The sequence below is a fragment of the Pinus tabuliformis genome, chromosome X (assembly GCF_031772625.1).
Source record: "Pinus tabuliformis cultivar Carrire ecotype Pingquan chromosome X, CPIR1, whole genome shotgun sequence".
NCBI lineage: Eukaryota > Viridiplantae > Streptophyta > Pinopsida > Pinales > Pinaceae > Pinus > Pinus tabuliformis.
In genome coordinates this window covers 694,295,772-694,323,047 of record NC_142308.1, presented here as the reverse complement: position 1 = coordinate 694,323,047, position 27,276 = coordinate 694,295,772, and the positions used below count along the sequence as shown (strand labels likewise).

Below are 27,276 nucleotides of genomic sequence, written 5' to 3'. Positions count from 1 at the left end.
GGCTTACTGGCCTCTATGCAACTCCCAAACCCTCTACGCCAGTTGCTGCCTCTCTGCGCCAACACTAGGCCTCTCTGCGTCACCCATGTAGGCCTTCCAGTGACTGCATAGTCTGCTGCCTCTGCGTCTTCCTCTCCAACCTCTGCATTGTTCTTCTGGTGTTGTTCCCGACTCTCTGTTCCGTACCCGCTGCCTCCGCCTCTCCAACCTCTGTGTTGTTCTTTTGGTGTTGTTCCCGACTCTCTATTCCGTACCCGCTGCCTCCTGTTGCCCTCCAGACCACTAGTTCGAATTTCTCAGCTAACTCCGCTCCAGAAATCGAACTGACTAGTCTCCCTCAATGTGTCTTCCAACTGACCCTCAAGCCTCTTCTTATACTTTTCCAGTTGGTCCTTCAATGGCCGAGATTAAATCTCTAATCAACGGCTAAGATTAGATTCGGCTTGATACATGACTTTTGGAACCTTCTAGCCCATTTTTATATTAATACCCGTTAATATTTTAATTTTCCTAAGTTAAGACTTAGGAACTCCATTAAAATATTAATTATTTTAATATCTCTCAAACCAGTAAAATATTGCCCAAACCATTTCTGGGACTTGGAGATCTCATGCGCTTTAGCCTCTCCACCAATTTTCATGGCTAGAGCACATTCGATGATAACCCAAATCAACACTCCCTCTTAGTGAGGACTGTGCTCTAGTAATACTCCACACTGAGCATTACTCTAATCATACGGCATCGGTACCTGCGCTAATGCTAAGCCTACCTGCCCAACATCCTCTACACTACTGCATCTTGTACTGTTGGCCATGGCTCTATCACTGCCACTGCTACATTTGTACTGCAACTCCCTCTGCATTTGTGTTGCTGCTGGTCCATCTTCCCAACACTGCATCTACACTGCAACTCCCTCTGCATCCGTGTTGTTGCTGGTCCTTCCCAACACTACCTCTGCACTACAAACTCCTGTTCATCATGTTGCATCGTGCTACTGTTAACTGCTACTGCACTGCAACATCATACCCATTTCTGCTATTGAAATGGATTCTTTATCATCCCCATCTTCTCCCTGAAATAATCAAACTTGGTTCTTCCAAGGGCCTTGGTAAGGATGTTTGCCACCTATTCTCCTGTAGGAGTGTAGCTCAACTGTACAGCTCCTCATTGGACATTGTCTTTGACAACGTGACACCGACTATCTATATGATTTGTCCGATCGTGAAACACTGGATTCTCAAAGAGCTTGATGCAACTCTGATTATCACACATGATCCTGGTCGCCTCCGTCTTTCTTCTGAATAGGTTCACAAGCAGTTTTCTAAGCCATATGGTCTTGCACAAAATTGTGCTTGCAACCATATATTCTGCCTCCACTAAGCTCAGAGCCACGGATTTTTGTTTCCTACTACAACAGGAGGTCATTCCTGATCCAATGCTGAAACAGTACCCAGAGGTACTTTTCCGATCCACTAAGCTTCCAACCCAATCTACATCAGTAAATCCACTCAATCTGATATCCTTATTCCTGGTGTAAAAGAGTCCATAATTGACTGTTCCCCGTATATATCCGAGAACATGTTTGGTTGTTGCCCAGTGCACCCCCTTTGGTTCCACCATGAACTGACTGAGGGTGTTGACAATGTAACAAATGTCTGGCTTGGTATTGACTAGATACATCAGGGACCCTATGAGCTGCATGCATAAGGTGGGATCAACATTCTTGTCTTCTGATGCATCAATTTTCTTCCAGTTGGTGATCATTGGAGTAGCCATGGGTCTACAGTCCTCCATCCTGAATCTCTTCGGGATTTTTGTAGCATATCTCCCTTGCCCAAGGAAGATCTCCCCCTTTTGCGGCCAAACTTCCAACCCCAGGAAATAATGCATTCGTCCCAAATCCTTCATGTCGAATTCCATGGCTAGATTCTTCTTGCAGTCCCCAATGAGCCTGGATGATCATATCAAGAAGAGATCACCCACATATAATACTAGGATTAGAGGCTCATTCTCTACAACCAAATAGTAGAGATTTGGATCTGCGTCACTCTTGACAAATCCCATCTTTTGCAAGTAGGCATCAATTCGACCATACGATGCTCTAGGTGCCTGTCTCAGCCCATACAAGGCTTTTGTCAATCTGCATACATGAGACTTCTTCTCATGTGTCTCAAAGCCCTTTGGTTGTTCAATGTATACCTCTTCTTCTATCACCCCGTTCAGAAATGCCGTTTTGACATCCATCAAATGAATCTCCCGCCCCATCTGTGCTGCAAAGAGGTATCACGGTTCTAATAAATGTATACCTAGCTACTGGGGCGAAGGTCTCTTCATAGTCAATTCCTTCCTTTTGAGCATACCCCTTAGCCACAAACCTGCCTTTGTATTTTTCAAACGCTGCCATCTGCAGCATATTTAATCTTGTAGATCCATCTCGAACCTACCACCAATCTGCCTTGAGGCCTTGGCACTACTTCCCAGACATCGTTCACCATTATGGAGTTGTACTTCTCTACCATCGATCCAGCCAAACCTGATGTTGAGCAGCCTCATGAAAACTGGCAGGCTCCCCATCCTGAGCTACTAATGCCTGATCTCTATCTGGTTGTTTTCGCTCCTTCTTATTGTTCCTTGGTGCACTGATGAAGTCCTCTGCATCTCGCAAAATCTGACGAAGTTCCCTGCTCATTCTTCCTCTGCCAACAGGTGCTTCTGTTAGCTCCTCCTCATCTTGTGATTCTTCCTGATCCGAGAAGAATTCTTTACTACCGTTGGTTGAAGAGGTTTGACCAACGACGCCTCTTTTGACTACTCCTCGGAAGGCATTTCTCGAGATTTTCTGAAAGCCATGTCCTTCATGAACTTCACATCTCATCGAACTACTACATTCCTGCTCCCTAAAAGATAGATTATGTATGCCTTAGCGTTCTTGCTATATCCCACAAGATATCCTTTCTCTACAGTTTGATCCAGCTTCTTCCTCTTTTCCTCAGGTATGCGGCAATATGCTAAGCTCCCAAATATCCTGAAATGATTGACTTCAAGCGTCTTCCCTGTGAAGACTTGCTCTGGAGTAATCTTGCCGAATGCCCGATGAGGAGTTCTATTTTGAACATAGACTGTCGTGTTGCATGCTTCTGCCCACAAGAAGTTTGGCATATCCTGATCATACATCATGGCCCTAGTTGCTTCTACGATCGTCCTGTTCTTCCTTTCTGCTACTCCATTCTGCTCCGAATTGTAAGGAGTTGTCCACTCTCTTCTCATGCCCTCCTTAGCGCAAAAATCAATGAAGTCCTTATCGACATACTCTCCACCATTATCTGAGCACAAAACTTTTATTTTCTTTCCAGTCAAATTCTCCACTAGAGGCTTGAACTCTTTGAATCAACAGAAAACCTCGTCCTTGGTTTTTAGAGAATAAATCCACGTTTTCCTTGAGTGGTCATCAATGAAGATGACGGAGTACTCGGCACCACTAAGAGCTTTTGTGGACATAGGTCCGCAGATATCTGAATGTATCAATACTAGTACACTCTTGGCCCTGTTTTTACTTCTAGGAAATGTTGTTTTGGCATACTTTCCCAGAGCACATCCTCTGCATACATCATCTCGTTTTGTACTAAGATCCAAAACTCCTATTACTGTGTTCCTGAGAATTCTCAGAGCCCCAGGTGCAAATGTCCCATTCTTTTGTGCCACAGTTCGTTCAAGTCCTTGTCTCCATGATTGCCTATTAGTGCCATTGGTGATTCTAGTTGTAATCTATACAACCTGTTACTTTTGATCCCCATCTGCACCTTCCTTTTCCAGCTCGGGTGTTTGACGTATACTTTCTCCTTGATGAAAAAAACGTCATAGCCTTTGCTTTGAAGTTGCGACACAGAAAGTAAGTTCATCCCTAATCCTAGTACATGCAACACATTAGTAGCACGGAACCGCTCTCCCGTTTCTGTTTGAAAAACTATGGTACCCCTCCCTATTGGAGTACACTTTGCTTTGTTCCCCATGGTGATCTGAAAGTTCATCCTCTCCTCCTGATAATCTGAGAAACATTCCCGAATTCCCGTCATATGCCAAGAGGCTCCACTATCTGTATACCATATTTCTGACGATGCAGAACTAGTCACACAAGCCACTTCTTCTTCCAGCCTGGAAGCCAATATAGAGAAATCAAAATTACTATCTCTTGTGCAATTTTCTGAAAATTTGTGCGAGTCTCCTGACGTAGATGCCTTTGCATCATGGTCTCAACCCATAATTGATTTTCCCTTCCTGTCTCTGATTACTTACTCTAATACCATTATGAAAATTCTATCACTGTAACAACTGATTTATTTTTCCTACTTATTTCCCAATAAGTTATCTATGAAAAAACCCTTCAGTAAACATTAAAATAAATTCTGCTACAGATATCACACCATAATACATGTTGGACACCTAATCCTAAGTGGGTTAGTGTGGAAGTCGAATGGACAAAAGGAGTCCAAGAGACCTTGGGATCTGAAACCCAAGAGTCACATATTTGTACTATAAATGTATATCTATTGTTAATAAAAAATGTACTGCATGATTTATCTTTCATATTTTTTTTGCTGTCCATGTGTGTTTAACATGGTATCAGAGCAGGCGATTGCTGGTCCTGCTCCAATTTGAGCCACTTGTTTTGTGGTCTCCATATATATGTCAGTTCTCCCTTTCTCCTAATCAGAATTGAGCAGAATTGCCAAGCGTTTCTCCGTGCAGACCTACCAGTCTGCCCATTACCTGACCTCTGTCACTGTGTCTGCCAAAAATCCGCTGCCTCTCCTCCCTGACCTCTGTCACTGTGTACGTTTTTGCTAGTAACGCCATCTCAGACTGACAACGTTGTTTCATAAACGGTTGAATTCTCCATACGTTGGCTGCATTGTAATAAATGTGAGACTGTGCGCTGTCTGCATTCTGTCCCTGAGGAGTCAGTCTACTGCCCTCTCCACAGTCGCTGCTGCAAATCTCTGACATTATCTGCGGATGGCTGGCAGCTTATGCGGGAGCGTTTTTGAAACCTTATGTGCGGTCTTTCTGTCTTTGAAGAAAACATAAGATAAACGTTACCTGACAAACTGTTGTCTCAATTCCATATTCTTGTGCGTTATTGAATGGGTTTATATGCCTGTGCGCTTTGAACGCTGTGGCATACAATACATTACAACAGTAAAGGCCTTGACAAGTCTCGGGTAACTCAACAAAGTCTACAAGAGGATTATCCTCAAGGATAAGACTGCATTCAGTTCCATCTGCATCCCAGTTAGCTACGCTTGCTGTCACCCCCAGGAACATTTTGAAGCCTACCTTTGCAATAGCTTCTGCTGTCTCTTTAAAATCAACACATCTCGTAATATTTGATTTCACTAGAAATTCATCTATAAGCCGAATGCCCATGATATAACCCATTTGATCAAGCTGCTTATTAACTTCTTCAACCTCTTCAAAATCAGTTAGTAGCTGGCGCACAATGGCTCCATAGGTGAGAGTGAAGAGCTCGGCATTTACGCGTTTGACATTTGCAAAGACTGCATCGCCTGATCTCGAGGCATAAAGTATCTGGAGGACCACCAGCTCCGGGAAGGGCCGAACAATCTCGTGAACTGCTATCCATCTGTTTGTAAAAGCATCCGGAATCTTTAATCCCACGTTATTCACGGAGAAGGGTTTGTCGTCGGTCACAACTGGTGATTGGCCGTGGAGGAGAGTCGGGAGTCTTGTACCCGCCGAAAGACGCGTAAGATCGGCCATCAACAGCCTGTTGTTGGGAACCACATGGTATCTCACATTGTTTGCGTTGGTGTACAGATTATTTTGGTATACACTGCCTTGGTGTATGCGTTGAAACACCTTTATACATATACCTGTGTTGATTGCATTAGTTCGTGCTCTTGAACAGTGAAATTCACATGTATTGGTTTATGTTATATGTTGATCCAAAATCTGTATATGCGTATATATGTGATGGTCATACGCTGGTTGTGAAAGTTGTGGAAAATTGTTGACAATTGCGTGAAGTTGAAGCCAATAGAATATACAGCAGCTCTGCGGTTTTATTTTTGTGAACGAGGTCTCGGTTCGCCAGAGAAGAGTTCACAACAGCCGCAAAGTCACAAGTTATGTGGAGTCCAACATTATTTGGAGAAGGTGAATAGTATCATTGCGCAGTTTTTGTTTGCTTGGGATATTGGACTGTTATAGAAACATATTATTGGTTTAGGCATGCATAAGTTGCAGTTTATTTTCCTGTACTCCTGTTGATACTTCTGATGAGGGATGAGCTCATGGAGCCATGCCACTCACACGTCGGCTGCTGATAACATAATTGTTAAGGCACAGGTGCGAGCTTGAGGACCCAAATCGCTAAGGCCCCAACAAATCTGAGGATCTTCTATGGTTATATACTTGGTTTGAGCTCGAGAGAGATCAGGCACATGGCTGCCCCTTCGCGCCGTCTTCTGGTTCGATGTTGCATCCTATGATCTGCATACCTGGAAATCGTGAAGTCTTTCTGTGAGCATATTCTACTTAAGTAAATATTCGCGAGTGTTGATTTATTTTCCAGAGGATCAATAGGCTTGGAGTTTTAAATGGTTGCGGTCTTGGAGGTTCGGTCTTCAAGGGTTGAATGAGCATTATGGTATGATCTCATCTCTGAGAGTTACAGTCAGTGAACAAGATATTTGTGTAGATCGTCACTGGTATTTTCATACACATTTTTTTCTATCTACGGAATTACAATTCTGAGCACTGTCAGGTCTCTAACGCTAAGGTTCGGTTCACTAAGGCATAAAGATGTCATGCTTGATTTAAATCTTGTCCTTCAATCATTTAAGGAGCTCGTTGAAGTAGGAACTAATGTCGCAAAGCTTGACTAACTCATTTGAATAAATAAGGAGTTTACATTCTTGCAGTGGATCATCTAGGTCACATTATAAGCACAGGGCCTTTTGTTCTATTCATCTCTGAGGAAATAATCTAAGCAATATTGCAGCAATATGAGCAAATATTCAGACATATTTAAACTAGGATTTGTATTTCCTGTGGTAGCGATGTTTTGATGCAGCAAGACATTCCATAATCATTGAAGACATAATGGAAGAGATTTGATCCTGAAATAAGAATCAGATTTGAAGACTCTGAAAGATGCAATAGAAGTACATCTACCCAGGTTTGTGTCATAATTCTGAAGAAGGCACAATTGTAAGCTAAAAATCCGAACCTGCCTATACAGTACTCTAATCTTTGATGCAAGGAGTGTTGTTGACTGTTTGCATTAAACAGAGATTAGATTTAGAGATTTGATATGACAGTATTGACACATTATTCTTTGTAAATGCCTATGATAAAGCATCTATTGAGTTGGTACTGCTGACATTGTTGATCTATAGACATGTATTGATGAAGTGAAGTATGATTTCACATTCTAGAGTTTCAGAGAGCTTGACATTCCTTGATTCCACTGTTGTATAAAGAGTTTGGTGAGCTGATTGTAATCTTTTATGTTGCATGCTCCTCATTTGCTCACATTTATAAAGGATATTGCAATGACATTAAATTGTGAGTGATTGTTGCTGGTTGATAGTTGTGATCAGTTTCTTTAATGTATAAGATGATGAAGGAAATGACCAGACTTGAAGATGCATTAAAGTTACTGAATATCCTAATTCATTCCACTCCTAATGGGACAGTCAAAATCAGTAAGGATTTTCTCTCAGAAATTCAGACATGTCTACAAAATGCACAGGAAAAGATTGATTTTTTGCAGCTTGAATCACAGCTACAGCAAGAAGAGCTACATCAAAATAGACATCATTCTGAACCTGTTCAGAACATTGATACAACCACCCATCAGCAGCAAGACAATAATGTTACTGTTCATTCCAATAAAGCAGTAATTGTACATGCAGATGCAGAAACTCAGTCTGCACTTCCCAAGCCCATCATTAGACCTTGGGAACAGCTTGTCCATAACAAGCACAGAACTGGTCTTGGATATGATAAGGACTTGTCCTTTCATATTCCAGACTATGCCAAGCCCATTCAGTTTCAGAGTGCTGGATTTATTCATGACAGTTCACCTGCTCCTCATGACAGTGCGTCTGCTCCTCATGACAGTTCAGCTTCAGTTGTTCCAGACTCTGCCCCTCTTCCACAGCAACACCAGCAACAACAACAACAACAGATTGTGAAATGCCAACACTGTGACCGAGTTGGCCATTTGAAAGATCACTGTTTTGATCTTCATCCATGTAAGCACTGTCATAAAACTAGCCATTCTTCACACAGATGCTTCAGCAACAAACACCCTGCAAGAACAAAGATTCATCTTGGATGGATCACTTTTTGGCAATGGGCATCAACAGCCAAGAAGATATTCCAAACACATATCAGAACTTGTTCCAGAGTATTGAACAGTCTTGCAGTTGAGTTTTCTCCATCATCTCACCTTGTATCTGACAGGGGGGAAATGATGGTCATCTACAAGCTTCAAAGTCACATCAAGCGAGCCTGAGCCACAACCTGCCACACCAGTTTCAGAGTTGTAGCCAGAGACAAAGATGCCCCTGAACATGCCTTCAATTGGCAATCTGGGACACTTCCTCTAGCAGAAGACTCCAGCTTCTTGCCAGTTTTGGAAGAGTTCCAGGAATCACAGAGTTGTTGGTCATCCTTAAACCATCACAGATTAAGAACACTTCCTCTAGCAGAAGACTCCAGCTTCTTGCCAGTTTTGGAAGAATTCCAGGAATTGCATTAAGCATTCCAAAGTTGTTGGTTATCCTTAAACCATCACAGGTTGAGACTTCCCTTTTCAGGTTGAAGTTTTACCTTTTATGTGGGGTGAGACCTCCCTTTTATGGTTGAAGGTTTCCCTCTTTAAAACAATAGGATCACTTCCTCTAGCAGAAAACTTTAGTTTCTTGCCAGTTTTGGAAGAGTTCCAGGAACTGCACTAAGCAATCCAGTGTTGGTGGTCATCCTTAAACCACCGCCCTTTATACCAACATTTCAGAGAGCACATTCAGCCTAGTGTTGCCATGCATTTTTGCACATTTTGTATTACAGCTCTCTTCTTGGACTCATACATAACCCTTCGGATTAAGGGGGGGAATGTTGGACACCTAATCCTAAGTGGGTTAGTGTGGAAGTCGAATGGACAAAAGGAGTCCAAGAGACCTTGGGATCTGAAACCCAAGAGTCACATATTTGTACTATAAATGTATATCTATTGTTAATAAAAAATGTACTGCATGATTTATCTTTCATATTGTTTTTGCTGTCCATGTGTATTTAACAATACAGAAACAAACACATGCACAAGAATCAACACATCAACACAGATATTTTGGACAAATGTCCTCAGAAAAACCCAATGAGGGCATTATACATCATGATTGTTCCTTGAGGCTAAGATGATCTTTGTACCTTGAGATCATAACTGCACCTTACTTCACTGTAGGATTATGATCCTGGTCTCTTACATTTGATGAGACTAACACTCCTCACAGTGGTGAACATTTTTTCTTTTATCGCTGCCTTATATTCTAAGACATTGTTGTACAAGATGTTTGTACTGCCATAAGAATGTCACCGAGATCCATATAACATGACTATTATGCAAGATCCATCAACACAGTCCCTTCGACTAAGATCTTCTTCATCCTACCAAGATACTTATAGGTATGCCAAAGTCATTATGTTATTGTGATTATGTCTATACAAATCCGAAAGCTACGACAGAGATACCGAGATATGACCCTTGACACTTCTTGTAATTCTGATCATTGTTTGCATTATGCAATGAATACGTTACTTGGATCATCTTCATACTGCTATCCAATATGCCTATACAGCTTACATCACTACTGCGTCAATCATTATGCTCCATTCATGAAAGGTCTTGACTGCGGCTCCTCCATTCTTGACTGCGGCTCTCTCTTTATCACTGTAGCCACCCTCTACTGCGGCTCCTCTTCATGATTGCGGCTTCATCTTTAAGCGAGTTTTGTTATGCTCCATTAGGTCGAGGTCAAGACTGCACCTAAACCCCAAACAAGGTGCAGTCAAGCCCTAACTGCGGCTCTGCTCCTCCACACGAAATTTCAGAGCCTTCCGAAATTTTCTTGTATGTTTTTCGTTGACCCTTCATGGGTATTTATAGTGGTCATCCCATATATGCAAGCCGACATGAACTTTCGAACCGACGTGACCCTTTCTTCAAGCCGACATGTCATATATTTATTTATTTAATTCATTTTGGAGCCGACGTTACATTCCTTTGTTGTTTTGCTTGCAGATTTCGGTGAGCTTGCTCTTGGAGGATTCTTCTTGGTCTTGGAGGGTTGGTTTGACACCAATACATTTTACATAGGCTCTTAAAGAGCTTCTCCATTCATGACATGACTCTTTGACATATAAACAAAATCCTAAAGACATCAAGAAGAAGTCTTTGACCTAGTTACACTTCTTGCTCATGAAACCCATGTAGCAAGATTACAAAAAAATAATTTGTTCCTTTTATCAAATACAAAGATCATGTCATTATGAAGACCGAACCTAGTTACACTTTCTTCAACACCCCCTCTTAACTAGGGAGGTATTCATAATGGTACTTGTTCATTCTCAATCTGAAGAATTTCTCATAAGAAGAATCGGATTTGCAATCCATCTATTATAGCATCATTTCAACCAACATTGTTTCCATTTAGCAAGGCCTTGACTAACAACTCTATCTCTTACTTAGATCAAAGCACACAATGTTGGCGAGACCAATGATTGATAGACACGCATCATCATTGTCTCTCTTAGGGCATACGCACCCGAGCGTTCTCCGAGTATGCCCTACTAGGACTATTCTCATCTTGGGTTCCCAACCCTCGAGAATATCAGTCCTCTTGCCCACTCTTGTCTTGGATGCCCTACCACATCCTCAAAGAGTGTCGGATGCCAGATGATTACACAATCCTCCATTCTTTGTTCGAAACTGAAGACAAGAATGTCGTGTCTAACTCTCCCTCTTAACCAAGGACGAGTTCCAAGTTTCTCTTTACTCAAAAACTTGCTCAAGTTCCTTTGCTCATAAGAACTTCCCAGAGCTCCCTCTTACCCAGGGACTCTATCATCAGTGCTTTATAGGGTCTTCTAGTTGACTGATGATTCAAGACTTCGATGTCATCAATTTCTTCACATGTAGGGTCAGCCATCCATTACTTTCCTCCGTCATGTCATTCCTTCTTTTCCAGAAAGTATCCTCCTTGGCTTCATATCTGGGGCTTCCTTCATAAGCTCATCTGTCTTCACTCTTCTTCAACAATGATTGCTCTAGATCACAAGGTACATAGTTGTGACATCCTTCACAACTCTTCTTTCCTTGATCCTGCACACATACCCAGATTTTTCCAAGAGGTCAGACACCAAAAACAAATCACATATTACCTTTTGGTGATGGCCTTCTTCCAGTGACATCTTCTTGTAGGTATCAATCATCCTGCATACATGTTGACACATCTCCCAATGATATCTGTTGTCAAGGGTCCTCATCACTTCAAACTTCCATCAGAGCCTTCACATTATTCTAGGAGGTTTCCTGGTCAAGTCTTCCTGATCCTCTGGATGTTGACTGCTTTCATCATAGTTGCATGTCTCACGATCTCTTCCATCCTCATATCTTTCATTCCCAAGAGCTTTCAATCAGAGTTTTATAATTGTAGTCAACCACCTCATACTTCATATGAGGACATATTATGTTGATTTCATCTAGTGTGACTTATGTCATTCTACATCCTTTCAGAGGAGGTGATCCTTTCCCTTTTGATCATGCTTGATCTATTTTATCTACAACCACATATCATGACATTACAATATCAAATGCAAATACAAATACAATCATACATACCTCATTTTCCTTCAGGTATTTTCCTGCAGCTTCCTTGATTGAAAAGATCTTCAATCCCTTGGTTTGCTCCATTCTTCATGTCATTGAACCACCAACTCATGAGTTCCAAGAGTTGGAATTTCTGACGAGACATTTGTTGCCTTCCCGGACTAGGAGATCCTCCACTGAGATCTCTATCAGAGATCCTTCAGGGTCTAATATCCCCATCTGGCAAATGTTTCCTTTGACTTCTTCCTCTTCTTCAATGTATAATGAGATTCCCAAGAGCTATGTTCTTCATGATTCCATACAAGCTCTTGATGCCACGATGCATCTTACTATGTTCATATCTGCAGGGACTTCTAATAGGATCCTTTTGAGAGGGATACCATCTCATCCATAGTGAAGATCCATTACTCCCTCTTTCCCTTGATCCTTTCCTCAACTTTCTCCATCTGTCAGGTAATCTTTTCATAGTACTTACCTTGTCAACCTTTCCTCTGCTACACTTATTTGTATCCTATCAACTTGCCTTTCTCTATCTGACATAGAGACCACACATTGTTGATCGAGGTAACCTTTTTGTTTATGGACATTTGTTACCTTGCTTATCAATATCAATGATGATTATCATTTTTACCAGATCTCTTCATTGAGATCTCATGAAGATATTTCTTCATCCTTTGGTGCCCTCTGTACTTTATTTCAGTGAGTATATCCTTTTGTGTTTCCTTTCTTACTTCATAGAACCTTAAGAGTTCTCATGACTTCAAAGGAGACCTTGAGGTACTGACTTCACTCCTTCATGAGAATTCTGTCAATCCTACTGCAAGAACTTTATCTATCCCATAGATCTTCTTGCACTGATCAAGTCAATAAACCAAAACTTAAATAAAAGATACTTACTTGATACGTGAAGACAAAATCTTCACCTTGATCATGTTGGTTGTTCTAGAGGTAGATGCATTGATGCTTCCTCCACGTGAAGACAAAATCTTCACCTTGATCATGTTGGTTGTTCTTGAGGTAGATGCATTGATGCTTCCTCTGGATACGATCCTTGTTGAAGCTTCTCTTCAAGTCCTTCAAGAGTAATTGACTTGAACATCTGGTCCTTGTAGCATCGACTAGAGGTTGCTTGCCATGATGTGATAGGATAGTGCAGCATCTGATTTGAGTCATGTCCATGCAAATCATGTTGTAGATGATCTACTTCTTTGAATGAGAATCCGAGCTGTTCTTTGAAGAGATCAATCACTGTAATGTAGAGATCATGCCATGATGTGGAGTGTGAGAGACACCAAGGTTGTTGCTATAGACCAGACTTTGACTTCAGACTTTCAAAACCCTTGTTGTAGATGACTGTAGATGTGGATTGCTTCTTGGACCTTGATCTTCTACAAGATCTTGTTGTTATAGATTGTCTCCTTGATCAGCCATCCTTGTGTTTTTCATACTGTTGTTGTAGATTGACCCTTTGATCTAGGGTTTGATCAAGGTATAGCCTTTTAGTTTTTTATGCTTGCATGTCCCTTTTTCTGCCCTTCCTTGACTGTTGAACCAATTCCTCTGATACCATGTTGAAGAATCTAAGGGCATGCATATTAAGGGTGATTCTTCGATACATGATAACAATTTGTGAAGTGTTAATGCAATTTTATCTTAGCTTGATTGTTTACTTCATTATTAGCATGTGTAAGTTAACTTCATCAAATTTCTATCAAACAAAAGAGACAAGAACACAACTGGTTGGCTATCTGCCAGGGCCAAAACCTCTCCCTCTTGGAGAGGAAAAACCCATCACCCTTGACACACTCTGCCTCTCCAAGACCAAGACATCAATCCACTTGCTTGAACGTTGCTGAGATCATCAACTTGTTGCACCTCTGAGATCACTATTTCATCTTCAAGAGCTTCGTCACTGCTGCAAGGTTGATGAGAGCATTATACATCATGATTGTTCCTTGAGGCTAAGATGATCTTTGTACCTTGAGATCATAACTACACCTTACTTCACTGTAGGATTATGATCCTAGTCTCTTACCTTTGATGAGACTAACACTCCTCACAGTGGTGATCATTGTTTCTTTTATCATTGCCTTATATTCTAAGATACTGTTGTACAAGATGTTTGTACTGCCATAAGAATGTCACCGAGATCCATATATCATGACTGTTGTGCAAGATCCATCAACACAGTCCCTTCGACTAAGATCTTCTTCATCCTACCGAGATACTTATAGGTATGCCGAAGTCATTATGTTATTGTGATCTGTCTATACAGATCCGAAAGTTAAGACAGAGATGTCGAGATATGACCCTTGACACTTCTTGTAATTCTGATCATTGTTTGCATTATGCAATGAATACATTACTTGGATCATCTTCATATTGCTATCCAATATGCCTAGACAACTTACATCACTATTGCGTCAATCATTATGCTCCATTCATGCAAGGTCTTGACTGCGGCTACCTCACTTGACTGCGGCTCCTTCATGCTTGACTACGGCTCTCTCTTTATCACTGTGGCCACCCTCTACTGTAGCTCCTCTTCATGACTGTGGCTTCATCTTTAAGCAAGTTATGTTCTGCTCCATTAGGCCGAGGTCAAGACTGCACCTAAACCCCAAACGAGGTGCAGTCAAGCCCTAACTACGGCTCTGCTCCTCCAAACAAAATTTCATAGCCTTCCGAAATTTTCTTGTATCTTTTTCGTTGACCCTTCATGGGTATTTATAATGGTCATCCCATATATGCAAGCCGACATGAACTTTCAAACCGACATGACCCTTTCTTCAAGCTGACATGTCATATATTTATTTATTTAATTCATTTTGGAGCCGACGTTACATTCCTTTGTTGTTTTGCTTGCAGATTTCGGTGAGCTTGCTCTTGGAGGATTCTTCTTGGTCTTGGAGGGCTGGTTTGACACCAATACATTTTACATAGGCTCTTAAAGAGCTTCTCCATTCATGACATGACTCTTTGACATATAAACAAAATCCTAAAGACATCAAGAAGAAGTCTTTGACCTAGTTACACTTCTTGCTCATGAAACCCATGTAGCAAGATTACAAAAAAAAAAAAATAGTTCCTTTTATCAAATACAAAGATTATGTCATTATGAAGACCGAACCTAGTTACACTTTCTTCAACAAAAGTGACTTTATAAGTGGTAAAGTCAATGTTAAATTATAAAGTGAAAAGTGACTTTACACATAAAGTACAATGTGGGTACTTTATTTAATGGGTGAGTTAAAAAATAGAAAGTGAGAATTAAATGCACATTTATTCTCATCCCTTGATCTAAATGAATCTAAGCCATTAGATATTAGGATTGCCCAAAAGTCTTTTAGGGAAACAAAAGAGGAAAAAGAAAAGAGAGACTACATTCATTCTTCATGAGCAGATTGGAGAAAAGAGGTTGAGAGCTGAAGAAAAGTTTTGAAAGAGAAATTTGTTGCAACAAGTTGAAGGAGTGATTTCTGGGCAAAGATGGGCACGGAAATCAAGGCATAGAAGACAACAGAGGGTACAGTACGAACAACATTTAATGATGTGAGCTGCATGTTGTTCGAGAGAAGTTTTTGAAAAAACAATGGAAAAAAAAAGTACAGTCTATATAGTGGTACGGGATTCCGTACAATCCATACGAATCCATACAGTACAATCAGTACAGTCGTATCTATACAGTACATATTTTCAACTTCAAGTGGGCACAGAAATCGAGGCAAAGTGGGCACAGTTTTCAAGGAGTTTTGCGCTAAAGAGATAAGTTGTATTTTGCTGTTTTGTTTTGTCTGCAAATGTTTTTTCCCTGAACTTGAAAGAGAAATAAATTTGAAGAGCTCTCTAATAGGTTTTCCCCCGAGAAGATTGAAAGGGTTTTGCCTAGGTCTAAGTTGAAAAAAAATCTGTGTATTTTTATGTGTGTTGTTGTTCTATTTATGTCCATATTTATTTCAACATGCGTTGACAGTCCCATGTGTTTTAATCTGAAAATTTCATTTCTAGAATTCTATATGTTGAATGTATGTTTATGGGAAAGGGCATTTCACTGAATGGGAGTGATAAGGTGAAACTAAAACCGGGTTGGGATTGCAGGAAACTATTTTTAGTCATCAAATTTCAATATAGTATTAGAGCTATAGGCTGAAAATTGCAGTTTGAACAGCAGACAATAGTTTGGGACAGCAAATAGTGGTTTGGACAACAAATTGAATTTTTGGACAGCGAACTGATATTTTGGGACAGCAAGGTGAAATTTCACACAGACTGAACTTTTGGGACAGCAAGGTGTGCTGGAAAGTTCATTTCTCCATTTTCTTGGTTTTGTAAATTTTGGACAGCAGTCATGGCCATGTTCTTAAGGATAGAGGACAGACTGGATGGGATATCCAACTATGCCGTTTGGAAGGACAGAATTCAGACAGTGTTTGAGGAGGCAGCAGTTTGGGAGATAGTGCGGCAAGTAGTTGTACCTCCCACCGCTGCAGATGAACATGTTGAATTCACAAAAAATAATGCAAAGACAAAAAGATTTTGATGGACAGTTTGAAGGATCATGTGGTTCTTCAAGTGAGAGGAAACACATATGCAAATCAGATATGGACAGCTCCAACCACTCTCTATCAGAGTACCAATGAGAGCAGTAAGATGGTACTCAAAGAACAATTGAAGAACATCAGGATGACAAAGTCTGAAAGTGTAGTTCATTATCTTGGCAGGGTCAAACAGATAAGTGATGATTTGACTGCTATTGGAGGTAGTTGCACCCACAGAGTTAGTCAGGATAGTTGTAGCGGGACTTCCTAAGTCTTGGAAGGTCTTTGGAGATGTTGTTACCTCTAGGGAGAATCTTCCCAATTGGCATAGATTCTGGGATGATTGTGTGCAGCATGAGATACAGAAGACTGACAGTGGTGGGGTGAAGATAGCAGATGAGGAGGATGTAGCCTTGACAGCCAAGGGGAAGAACAAAGGGAAGGCCAAGAAAGGGGCCTCATCAGATGGGGCTAAGGGAAAGGAGAAGAAGAAGAAGAAGAAAGATACGGATATGTCCAAAGTCAAATGTTGGGCATGTTAGAAGATGGGGCACTACGCTGCTATGTGTCCTGAGAGGAAGAACAAGGGGAAGAAGGGTACTGCAGCTTCAACAGAGGTGCAACAATTTGCTTCACAGTTTGACCAGGACTTTGCATTTATTACTTCTACATCTAGTAGGAGTACATCATCCGATGTGTGGTACAAGGACAACGGGGCTTCCTGCCATATGACAGGTGCACGGGAGTTCTTTTCAAAGCTTGCAAAGAGGGCACTTGATATTGAGATTGTACTAGGAGATGACCGCACTGTGAGAGTTTTTGGTGTGGGGACTGTGACCTTTGAGAGGGAGTCTTTTCCTCCTTTGAAAGTCATGGATGTTTTGTATGTTTTGGGGATGAAGAAGAACTTGATTTCAGTGTCTACTATGGAAGAGAAGGGGTTTGACGTCACTTTCTTAGGACGGCAGGTATTAATGCATCCCAGGGGAGCTTCCATCACTTCGGTCAAAGTGATGGAAGTCTGCTCTAGAAAACTATACAGGTTCATTTTTCAGTCCGCAGGAGCATTGGTGAGTAGAACATCTGGTAGCACTCACACTAGTACCACTAGCAGTAGACACTTGTGCGAGTTATGGCACCGGAGGATGGCGCATATGCATCATGGAGCTTTCAGAGTACTGAGGGAGATCACTACTAGAGTTCCGGACTTCAGTGTCAAGCATTATGAGGTCTGCAAAGGGTATGCTTTGGGAAAGTTCACCAAGTTCTCATTCCCAGTAAGCAATAGCAGATCTACAGGTATTTGGATATATTTCCTGAAGACCAAGGGTGAGGCCTTTAGTTGCTTTAAAGAGTTCAAAGCTCTTGTGGAAATGTAGACAGGTAAGAAGATTCGGGTCTTGAGGTTAGACAATGGTGGTGAGTACACCGATGGTGGGTTTTCTGACTTTTGTGCACAGGAGGGCATTAGCAGAGAGTTCACGGTTCCTTACAGCCCCCAGTAGAATGGGGTGTCTGAAAGGAAGAACAGATCTATTGTTAGGGCTGCTAGAGAGATGATTCATAATCAGGGGTTGCCTTTGTTTTTGTGGGTTGAGGCCTGCAACACTATTGTTTATCTTCAGAATGGGAGTCCTCACAGAGTATTTGGGAATATGACTCCGAAAGACCTTTCACTAAAGAGAAGCCTCATGTGGGATATCTTCGTATCTTTGTATGTCTCACATATTCTTATATCCCCAAGGAGCAGACGACGAAGTTGGATCCCATGGCAGAGAAGGGTATCTTTATGGGTTACAGCGAGACTTCGAAGGCCTATCGGGTATTCATTCCTTCTAAACGGAGAGTGGTGATTAGGAGGATGTGAAGTTTGAGGAGGAGAGGGCTTATTGGAGATCACGGGAGTATGATGAGAGAGAGTCACAGACTTCTCCTCAGCAAGGAGGTCAGGTCCAGGGAGCAGGACCTCAGGGTTCTAGATCGACTGGTACAGGAGGTACTTTAGTGTTAGTGATGTCACATCTGGGGCACTAGTGGCGAGTTCACTAAGCACTTCTTTAGGGAGTCCACTGGTACAGAGTTCACATGGTACTTCAGTTGACCACAGGTGCCAGTACAAGTTCTTCGAGGACAGGTGTTGGTATAGGCACACCAGGTTCAGTTAGCAGACCTTCAAGTTCACCAGACTAGGGGGCAGAGGATGAGGTTCCCTATGGGGAAGCTTCTTCAGGGAAGAGGAGGCCCAAGTGGCTTCAAGACACCTTGAAGGAAGCGGAGTTTGGCCCTAGTTGCCAATTTTAACACTCCCTCTCAACTAGGGAGAACTTCATCTGTAATCTGTCAGACCGTCACTGCTATCCGTCCATCAAATGCACTGTCCTGTACAGCTTGACCCCACTCTGCTCTGCTCTACTTTGCTCTATTCTACTCTGCTCTGCTCGAACTATGAAGAAGAAGAAATGATCGAGGATGTATCATACCATCCTCCACTGACCCGAAGTCAGTCTCAGAGTGTGAACCACTCTCACTAATCCCAGATCAGTATCATTGATCCCAGATTAATGGAGGTCATCCTAGCATAGGGAGTACGATAGATACAGTGATGCATCCATCGATAGTACTACTATGGTCCCTATCCTCATTTCCCTACTCATTGATCAGATGAGAGGTACTTCCCATGAGTCCTAGACTGCATGGGTAGGATGCCTCGATAGGAGAACTAATCATCCTGTCCACAGGAGAACGAATCATCATGTCCAATGGATGCCACGGAGAACTAATCATCCTGGCCTACAGGAGAACTAATCATCCTGTTCCACAGTCGCCACGGAGAACGAATCATCCTGGCCCATAAGAGAACTAATCATCCTATTCCACAGTCGCCATGGGGTGTCACAGGGGAAGGTTGAACCTTTACCCTGTACATAGTGCACCACCAGGGGATGGTGAGTCGCCCTATGGTCACATGTCGCTCCAAGAAGTACCCCGCGCCCCCCTAGAGCTCCCAGAGCTCAATACATCATACTCGACCCTCATAAGAGGGTCTCTGAACGACACCAAGTCGTTCTCGGAAAGTCAGGAATTTGACCTTTCCTAGGGGCTTTGTCAAAATGTCGGCGACCTGTTCATCTGTACCGATATGTTGGAGCCTTATTGCTCCTCGCTGCACCATATCTCGAATATAGTGGTACCTGATATCGATATGCTTGGAGCGATCATGAAATATGGGATTCTCTGATAAACAGATCCCGCTCTGGTTGTCACACAGAATCACGGTGGTATCCAATGTAAATCCAAACAGCTCACTGAAGAGCTTTCGCAACCAGACTGCCTCACAGGAGGCCATGCTAGCAACAATGTACTCTGCCTCGGCGGTGCTCAAAGCCACCGACTTCTGCTTCCTACTCATCCAAGATATTGAGGCAGATCCCAAAGAGAAATAGCACCCAGAAGTGCTCTTCCAGTCCACCACACTGCCTGCCCAATCAGCATCAGTATACCCAAGTAGTCTCACATCTCCGGTAGTGTATCTCAACCCATGAGTGATTGTGCCACGAAGATATCTCAACAGATTCTTGGCACCAATCCAATGTGAGTGGTGAGGCTCAACCATATGTTGACTCAATGTGTTGACTACAAAGCATATATCCGGATGGGAGTTCACCAAGAACATTAATGCTCCGACGAGTTGACGATACTCGGTAGCATTTCGTAAAACAAGTCCGGCAGCACTACCGCTTAACTTCTTGAAGTCAAGCTCCATCGGGGTAGTTACAAGTTTGCACTCCACCATGCCGAACCTCTCCAATATCTTCACCACGTATTTTCCTTGAGATAGTAAAATCTCCCCTGGTTTCTGCCAGACTTCCAGTCCAAGGAAATAGTGCATAAGTCCTAGGTCTTTCATCTCAAAATCAGAAGCCAGATCCCTCTTACATTCGTGAATGAGAGGGTCTGCACCTATTAGAAAGAGGTCATCAACATATAGCACCAGTATGAGAGGCTTGTCATCTATAACCTTAAAGTAAGGGTTAGGGTCGGCTTCACTCCTAGTGAATCCCAACTTCATCAAGTAGCTATCTATCCTCTCATACCATGCTAGGGGTGCTTGCTTTAGCCCATAGAGGGCCTTCTTCAACCTGCACACATGAGATTCTCGATCATAAATGTCAAATTCTTCGGGTTGATCCACATAGACCTCCTCTTTGATTGAACCATGTAAGAACACAGTCTTGACATCCATCTGATGTAGGTTCCATCCTTGCGAAGCAGCAAGGGCTATGATCGAGCGAATGGTGGTATATCGGGCAACAGGTGCAAATATCTCGTCATAGTCTAAACCTTCCTTCTGGGAGAAGCCACGAGCGACAAAACAAGCCTTATACTTTTCCGCACTTCCATCAACTGCATGCTTTATCTTGTAAAGCCATTTTGAAGTGACAACTGCTTTGTCCTGGGGTCTGGGGACCACATCCCAAACATCGTTTTTCATAATGGACTCATATTCCTTGGTCATAGCATCCTTCCATACTTGATGCTTGACGGCATCTGTGAATGACGAAGGCTCATTTTGGATGATCGTGCTCATGATGGTCAGCTATCCCTGATACCTATTCGGCTTCTTACTTTCACGAAAGGTTCCTCGAGGTGCAATGTGTCCTTCAGCATCATCAAGTGTCCCTCTAAGCCATGAAGGCCTCTTCCTAGAAGAGGAAGGCTCTTGCGGAGGAGGATCAATAGGATCCATAGGTTCTTCCACATCGAGCATCGTCTCATCTTCCTTTTCCTTCGGTTCCCTGGTGTCAGCTTCTTTAGATCCCCTTAAAGTAGGAAGATTGTCTACCTTGCTAAGAGCCATATCTTCATCAAAGGTGACATCATGACTAATCTAGACTTCCCTTTGACCAGCTACATAGATTCTATAGCCCTTAGTATTTTCGCTATAGCCCACGAAGATTCCTTTCTTTCCAGATGCACCCAATTTATTCCTTTTTTCTTTAGGCACATGAAAATATACAGGGCTTCCAAAAATTCTAAAATGAGATACGTCAGGCTTCTTACCAATGAACATTTCTTCGGGGGTCTTAGAACCCAATGCTTGATGAGGGCATCGGTTTTGTACATATACGACGGTATTTGCAGCTTCGGCCCATAGAAACTTCGGAAGTCTTTGATCATGGAGCATAGCACGAACAGCGTCCATAATTGTATGATTCTTCCTTTCCGCCACACCATTCTGCGCAAGAGTATATGGTGTAGTAGTCTCCCTCTTAATGCCAGCCTCTTTGCAAAAGTCATGAAACTCATTGGATTCATATTCAGTCCCATTATCAGTCCTTAAGATCTTGATCTTCTTTTCGGTTTAATTCTCGGTCAAGGCTTTGAAGTGCCGAAACCAAGAGAACACTTCATCCTTCTTTTTCAAGAAGTATATCCAAGTCTTGCGAGAATAATCATCTGTAAAAGTGATCATCCCAAGGAGTTCACAGGCATCATATCGCATATGTCTGAGTGAACAAACTACAATATATCAGAGGTCTTGCTTTGGCTTGAGGGGAATGGTCCCCTTTTGAGCTTTCTTTCGGCACATCCTGGACATACACCTTCTTGCTCTAATCTGAACTTGAGCATCCCGGTCACCATTTTCCTTACATCGGGTAGAGCTTTATAATGAAGGTGAGCAAACCTCTGATGCCATAGTTCGAATTGAAGAGATGTGTCACAAGACATGACACCCAGCGGACTTCCTCTGACCTGATATAATTAATCAACTCGAAACCCAAGAGTAAAAGCATCTTTAAAGTTCTTTTTCCATACATGTACCTTGCCATCGTTGAAGGCCACTTTGTAGCCTTTATCTTCCATTGCCAAAATGGACATCAGCTTCTTTTTGAGATCAGGCACATATAATACATCTTGTAAGTGGATGGTATTACCCTAATTCAATTGGAGAATGACATTTCCTACGCCTTTCACCGGATATTTTGAATTATCTCCAAGAACAATTTCCAGGTTGGTTTCCTTCTCTATCAGATTATAGAGAGCTTCTTTGTAACCAGTGAAGTGCCTTGAGGCACCACTATCTATAAGCCAATTTCCCAACGAGTCCAACGAAGCAGTAGTAGATAGAGTTGCTGGTAGATAATATTCATCTTGCTTATTGTTAACAGTGTTAGATTCATACCTGGAATTTTTTGCCTTCTTGAATGGTTGTCCTCTTCCTTGATTTCTGGCACTTCTTTTACCTCTGCCATTTGACCTGCCATTCCTTTGATTGCCTTGAGAGGGATTTTGATCATCGTCCCAGTGTGAGTCCCTTTTATCAGGGCACTCCCTTGCATAGTGACCCATTTTATTGCAATTGTAACATCGTCCTTTTCTTCCACCCTTTGGTCTAGCCTTTTCTTTGAATTTAGCCCTGGACTTGTTTCTTCTTTTAGTATGAGAAGGAAAGGCAGAAGGATGACCTTTAAGTATAGGCATTTCTTGCTCTTCCATCCTCATTTCTTCTTGAATGCATCTAGCCATTAATTCCTCAAATCCAGGAATTACGTTATTGTTGAGAAGAGTAGTCCTGAATATATACCATTCAGATGGCAGTCCTCCAAGAGTTGTGAGTGTCATTTCCCTGTCAGGAATTACTTCCCCAATAGATAGGAGATCGTTCTTGATCTCGGTGATCCTTAAGAAATATGCTTGCATACTCTCATCTTTGCCCTTCTTAATTTCCTTCAGCTTATTTCTAAGAAACAAGACTTGATTTGCATCATTAACTTTAAATAAACTCACCAGTCTATCATAGATTTCCTTGGAGGTGTTCAGCTCGGAAACATAGGCCACCAAGCGCTTGTCGATAGAGTCCCGGATGATCTTCCTTGCTTTGACTTCTCCCTTGGTCCATTTGTTCCTAGCAGCAGCGGATGCATTTGATGGAGGCTCAACAATCTCGCCTCTCACATGGTCCAACACTTCCTACTCTTCTAATGTTAGATCGAGAGACATCTTCCATCCGCGATAGTCAGATTTCTCACAGAGTTTGCCTTCAGCAGGGAAGTGCGTTGAGGACCCCATGATTTCTTTAAGATAGCCTTGCCAACCTTCTCTTCGGTAATTGCTCTTGCTCTTGCTTGGGCTTTGTCTTCACCTCAGCTCTAATACCATGTTAAATTATGGTATGTTTTATGCTTAGAGCAGTTTACTTATTTTTCTTCTTATTAGCCACAGATTAGCAATCACATATATATTAAGTCAAGTGCAGATAGAATATTAAATGATCAACAAAAAACAAGCCAAGACAAATGACACAAGATCTGGCGGCTAGCCAGGGACAAACCCCAATGCGGGGAAACCCTTTGATCAAATCTTCTTTTATCTTCAATAGTTCAGCAGAGAGAAATAGTACAAAATCTAAATTCTGTAATTTTATATCAGCAGCAGCAAACCCTAGATCAGAAAAGTCAAACTTGGTCAAACTAGTTGAAATTGACCTCAAAAATACTTGGCCAATTTCCGGTCAACTTGTCCTCGAACAGCCTAAAGAAACAGCGCCAAAAGTTCAGTCAATTTGCAGATTTCTGAAGTCAACTACGGCCCTAAACTAGGGCAGTCAACATTGGTCAAACCAGAGGTCAGATCACCTCGATTTTTGTGCCAAAAATTGTGGCTTGCCTAGGAGAGGCAACCACACCCAATCTGCACTTCTAGAAGGTCAACGCTTGGTCGACGTTGGTCAAAGAGATGACCTACTGCCCTAGCATCCTTTCTGCGTCTTCCTTGCCCTAGGCTAAGTCACCAGGTTCGAGTTCGAGTTCGAGGACCTTGAAATTCGAATAAAGTTCGGCAACTCAAATTTTGTCGATAAAATTCGACATATAGAAATTGTATGCCTCTTACTTCAATATTAAATGTTTTTATATTCCAAATTAAAAAATGTCAAATATACTATTAGTTTATATCTTATACTAATCTTTTACAATACTTTATATTCAAAATTACTACTTCTACTTAGAATTTACTCCTCAATAAATAACAAATAATATATTGAGCATTACAATACATTTAGATTCATACAGGTTTAAAATGAATAATAATAATTTTGAATTAAATGATATATAATTCAAATAAATATTCTAGGAATTCATTATGTTATCTTAAATGTTACAGGGAAAATTATTAAAAATATATTAAATCATAAATGGAGAGAAAAAATCATAAATCGTGGTTTCAGGTAAAATGGATTTGATTGTCATATACTTATTATAATGATAAAACTATTAAAATATACATAACGTATTTAGTAAAATTAAATATATAATTTTAAAAAATAATAACTTGATGAATATAATTATTTAATTATATAATCATCATTATATATTATTGAGAATATGAGGAAAACGAAAGTGGGTTATATTAAAAAATATATTATATGTTTTTGTTAAGCCTTCAAGGTGTAGAGTCTATGGCGTCTGCGGCGGCAATGAAAACGTAAACAACCGTCAACGAAACCCGAGCCCGTCGTAGTCTCTGTCTCAGTGTCTTGTAGACTGTAGTCTCTGTCGTGCGTCTGCGGCGGCAATGAAAACAACAACGAAACCAATGAAACGGAAACCTAAGCTAAAACAGCAACACCCATACCCGCGGCGCGAAAAAAACGAATTTTAACGCATCTAAACAAATTTCAACGATTTTAATGGCGAATTTAATCGACAGAAATTCGAATACGCCATGAAATTCGAATATGGCATGAAATACGGCGAACTGGAACGAACAAATTCGAATGAGCTTGAAATACGGCGAACTTCGAATTTTATGGATTAAATACGCCGTATCCGGTGACTAAGGCCCTAGGACGTCTTCCTTTCAGCCACACGTGTGAGAGAGAGAGAGGCTCCTTTTATGCGTAGGAGAGAGAGAGAAGACGAGTGAATGAATTGTCCAAATGAAGAGAATTCTCCTTGTATTTATATGCAAACGTTGAGGATGAATAGACGTAACTGTTGGAATTCTGAGCCTACATAAGTTTGCTGGCCGACCTTGACAATTTGTCCATAATCAAAATAAATTCATATCTCCATAAATACTTATTGGAATCGGATGATCTTTAGATCAATCCTACACCTCTCGATGAGAGGACTCTAGGAAAAATATCATAAGCCATAAATAAGGTGATCCACATGGAGTTTGGCCCTAGTTGCCAATTTTAACACTGTTCCTGCGCTGCAGATTCCTGAGATGGAGACGGTGCTCTAGCCCATTTCAGCCTTCCTACAGCTGTGTGCACACCCTTTTGGCTCAGGACCAAATGAACCTCCAAAGAAGAATGCAGATTGTATAGTTATATATCTCCTTTCAGACCAAGCAGATAAGTTAGTATTCAAATGGAATGAGAACCACAAAACCTGCTGGAATAGAGCAATCACTAATCTAGCTCCAAATTGATCAATTGAAAACCAATGTTGTATTTGAGGACCATCTCAATGACCATCATAATAGCTGGCCATTTAAGGACTATCTCAATAAAAATCCTAAAAGCTGACCATTGGAAAGAGTAAGGTCAACATGGCACATAGACAAGTCCTCATCTCTTTTCTTTTATGTTTTAATGAACATGACAGAGAGGATGATGTGGTATATAGTAAAATTGTGCTTGATCATGTTTCATACTCCTCTCCAAGACATGGGTTAACATGTCTGCATCATGAGAGGTGACCCCTTTATAAGTTGTCATCACAAGCCACCACTGGGGCAGCCTTCTACAGAACGACCATTAGTTTGCAGCTTCAACTTGGTGTTTAAGGACACATAAGTATGTGCTATAATATTTTAGATTTCACCTCCAGATAGATAGTAGCAGTACTAGAAAAGCATTTATTGGATGCCATGTATGCCTAACATGTACCATCATTTGGGTAAAGTATTAATAAACAGAGGGCCAATGGATCTTGAATGAACCAATTTGAAAGGGCCAGTGATCCATTAGAGTATCTAACTACATTCTTTCTTATTTGACTTTTGATATATGTGCTATTTCATATGAGCTTTAAATTTTTTAAGAAAAGGAGTTTAAATGAAGTGTGGGAAAATTTACAGTGAAAGGAGAATAATCATTTTGCAAGAAGTAGGACAGCATATAAGTCAGTAATAATTATATCAACAATATTAACATGCAAAACCCAACAGAAATTATTAGACCAAGAAAAAAACTGTATCCACATTGCAACCCAAGAACTAAATATATGAAGATGAAATACATGTGGAAAATGTTACTCAAATAAGAGAATAAAGATGGGATAACTTACATCCATTGCAGTTAATACTGACGAGAGCTCAATTCCACCTAAACTCGCAGGTGATTTCTCACGTGTTATATGGAAATTTATTTGTAACTTCAAGTTTGCAGTGTCAACTTCAATTGCAGAGTCAAACATATCTTCCAGCAAATCTTGCAACTGTCACAACACAATAGAAACATTGATCCATAGGTCTTACTGTAATTATTTTTAAACTCGTCTCTACAAAAGCACAGTTTAATGGGTAAACTACTAAACACTGACAACATAAATAATGGACATTGATTACAAGAAAGTGGTTTTGCTCTCAGAGTCAACAAACAAAACATGTCAATCACTAGTCAGAAGACACATGCTTAAGGAGGTAATATTACTTTTGATGCAAAAACTTAAAATATATAATATCAGGATAGGGAAATAGAACATGTAAATCATGCAGTTCAAGAGAAGTTAAGGAAGAAGAGATACCAAGCCTGATAAGGGGGCAAGGTATAACAAAGAATAAGCATGCTAAATTAAAATGAACCCCTCCCTC

At 41.2% G+C, this 27,276-nt stretch overlaps 1 protein-coding gene across 2 annotated transcripts in view; it reads right to left on the bottom strand.

Annotated features, from left to right (window-relative positions):
- The window catches only part of ATZW10 (centromere/kinetochore protein, putative (ZW10)), a 286,264-nt gene that overhangs the window by 196,713 nt on the left and 62,275 nt on the right, over positions 1-27,276 (bottom strand). For both annotated transcript variants that reach the window (XM_089450059.1, XM_089450060.1), the window contains exon 2: positions 26,751-26,900. In XM_089450059.1, the coding sequence (XP_089306185.1) occupies positions 26,751-26,900 (150 nt within the window). The remainder of the gene's footprint in view (positions 1-26,750; positions 26,901-27,276) is intronic.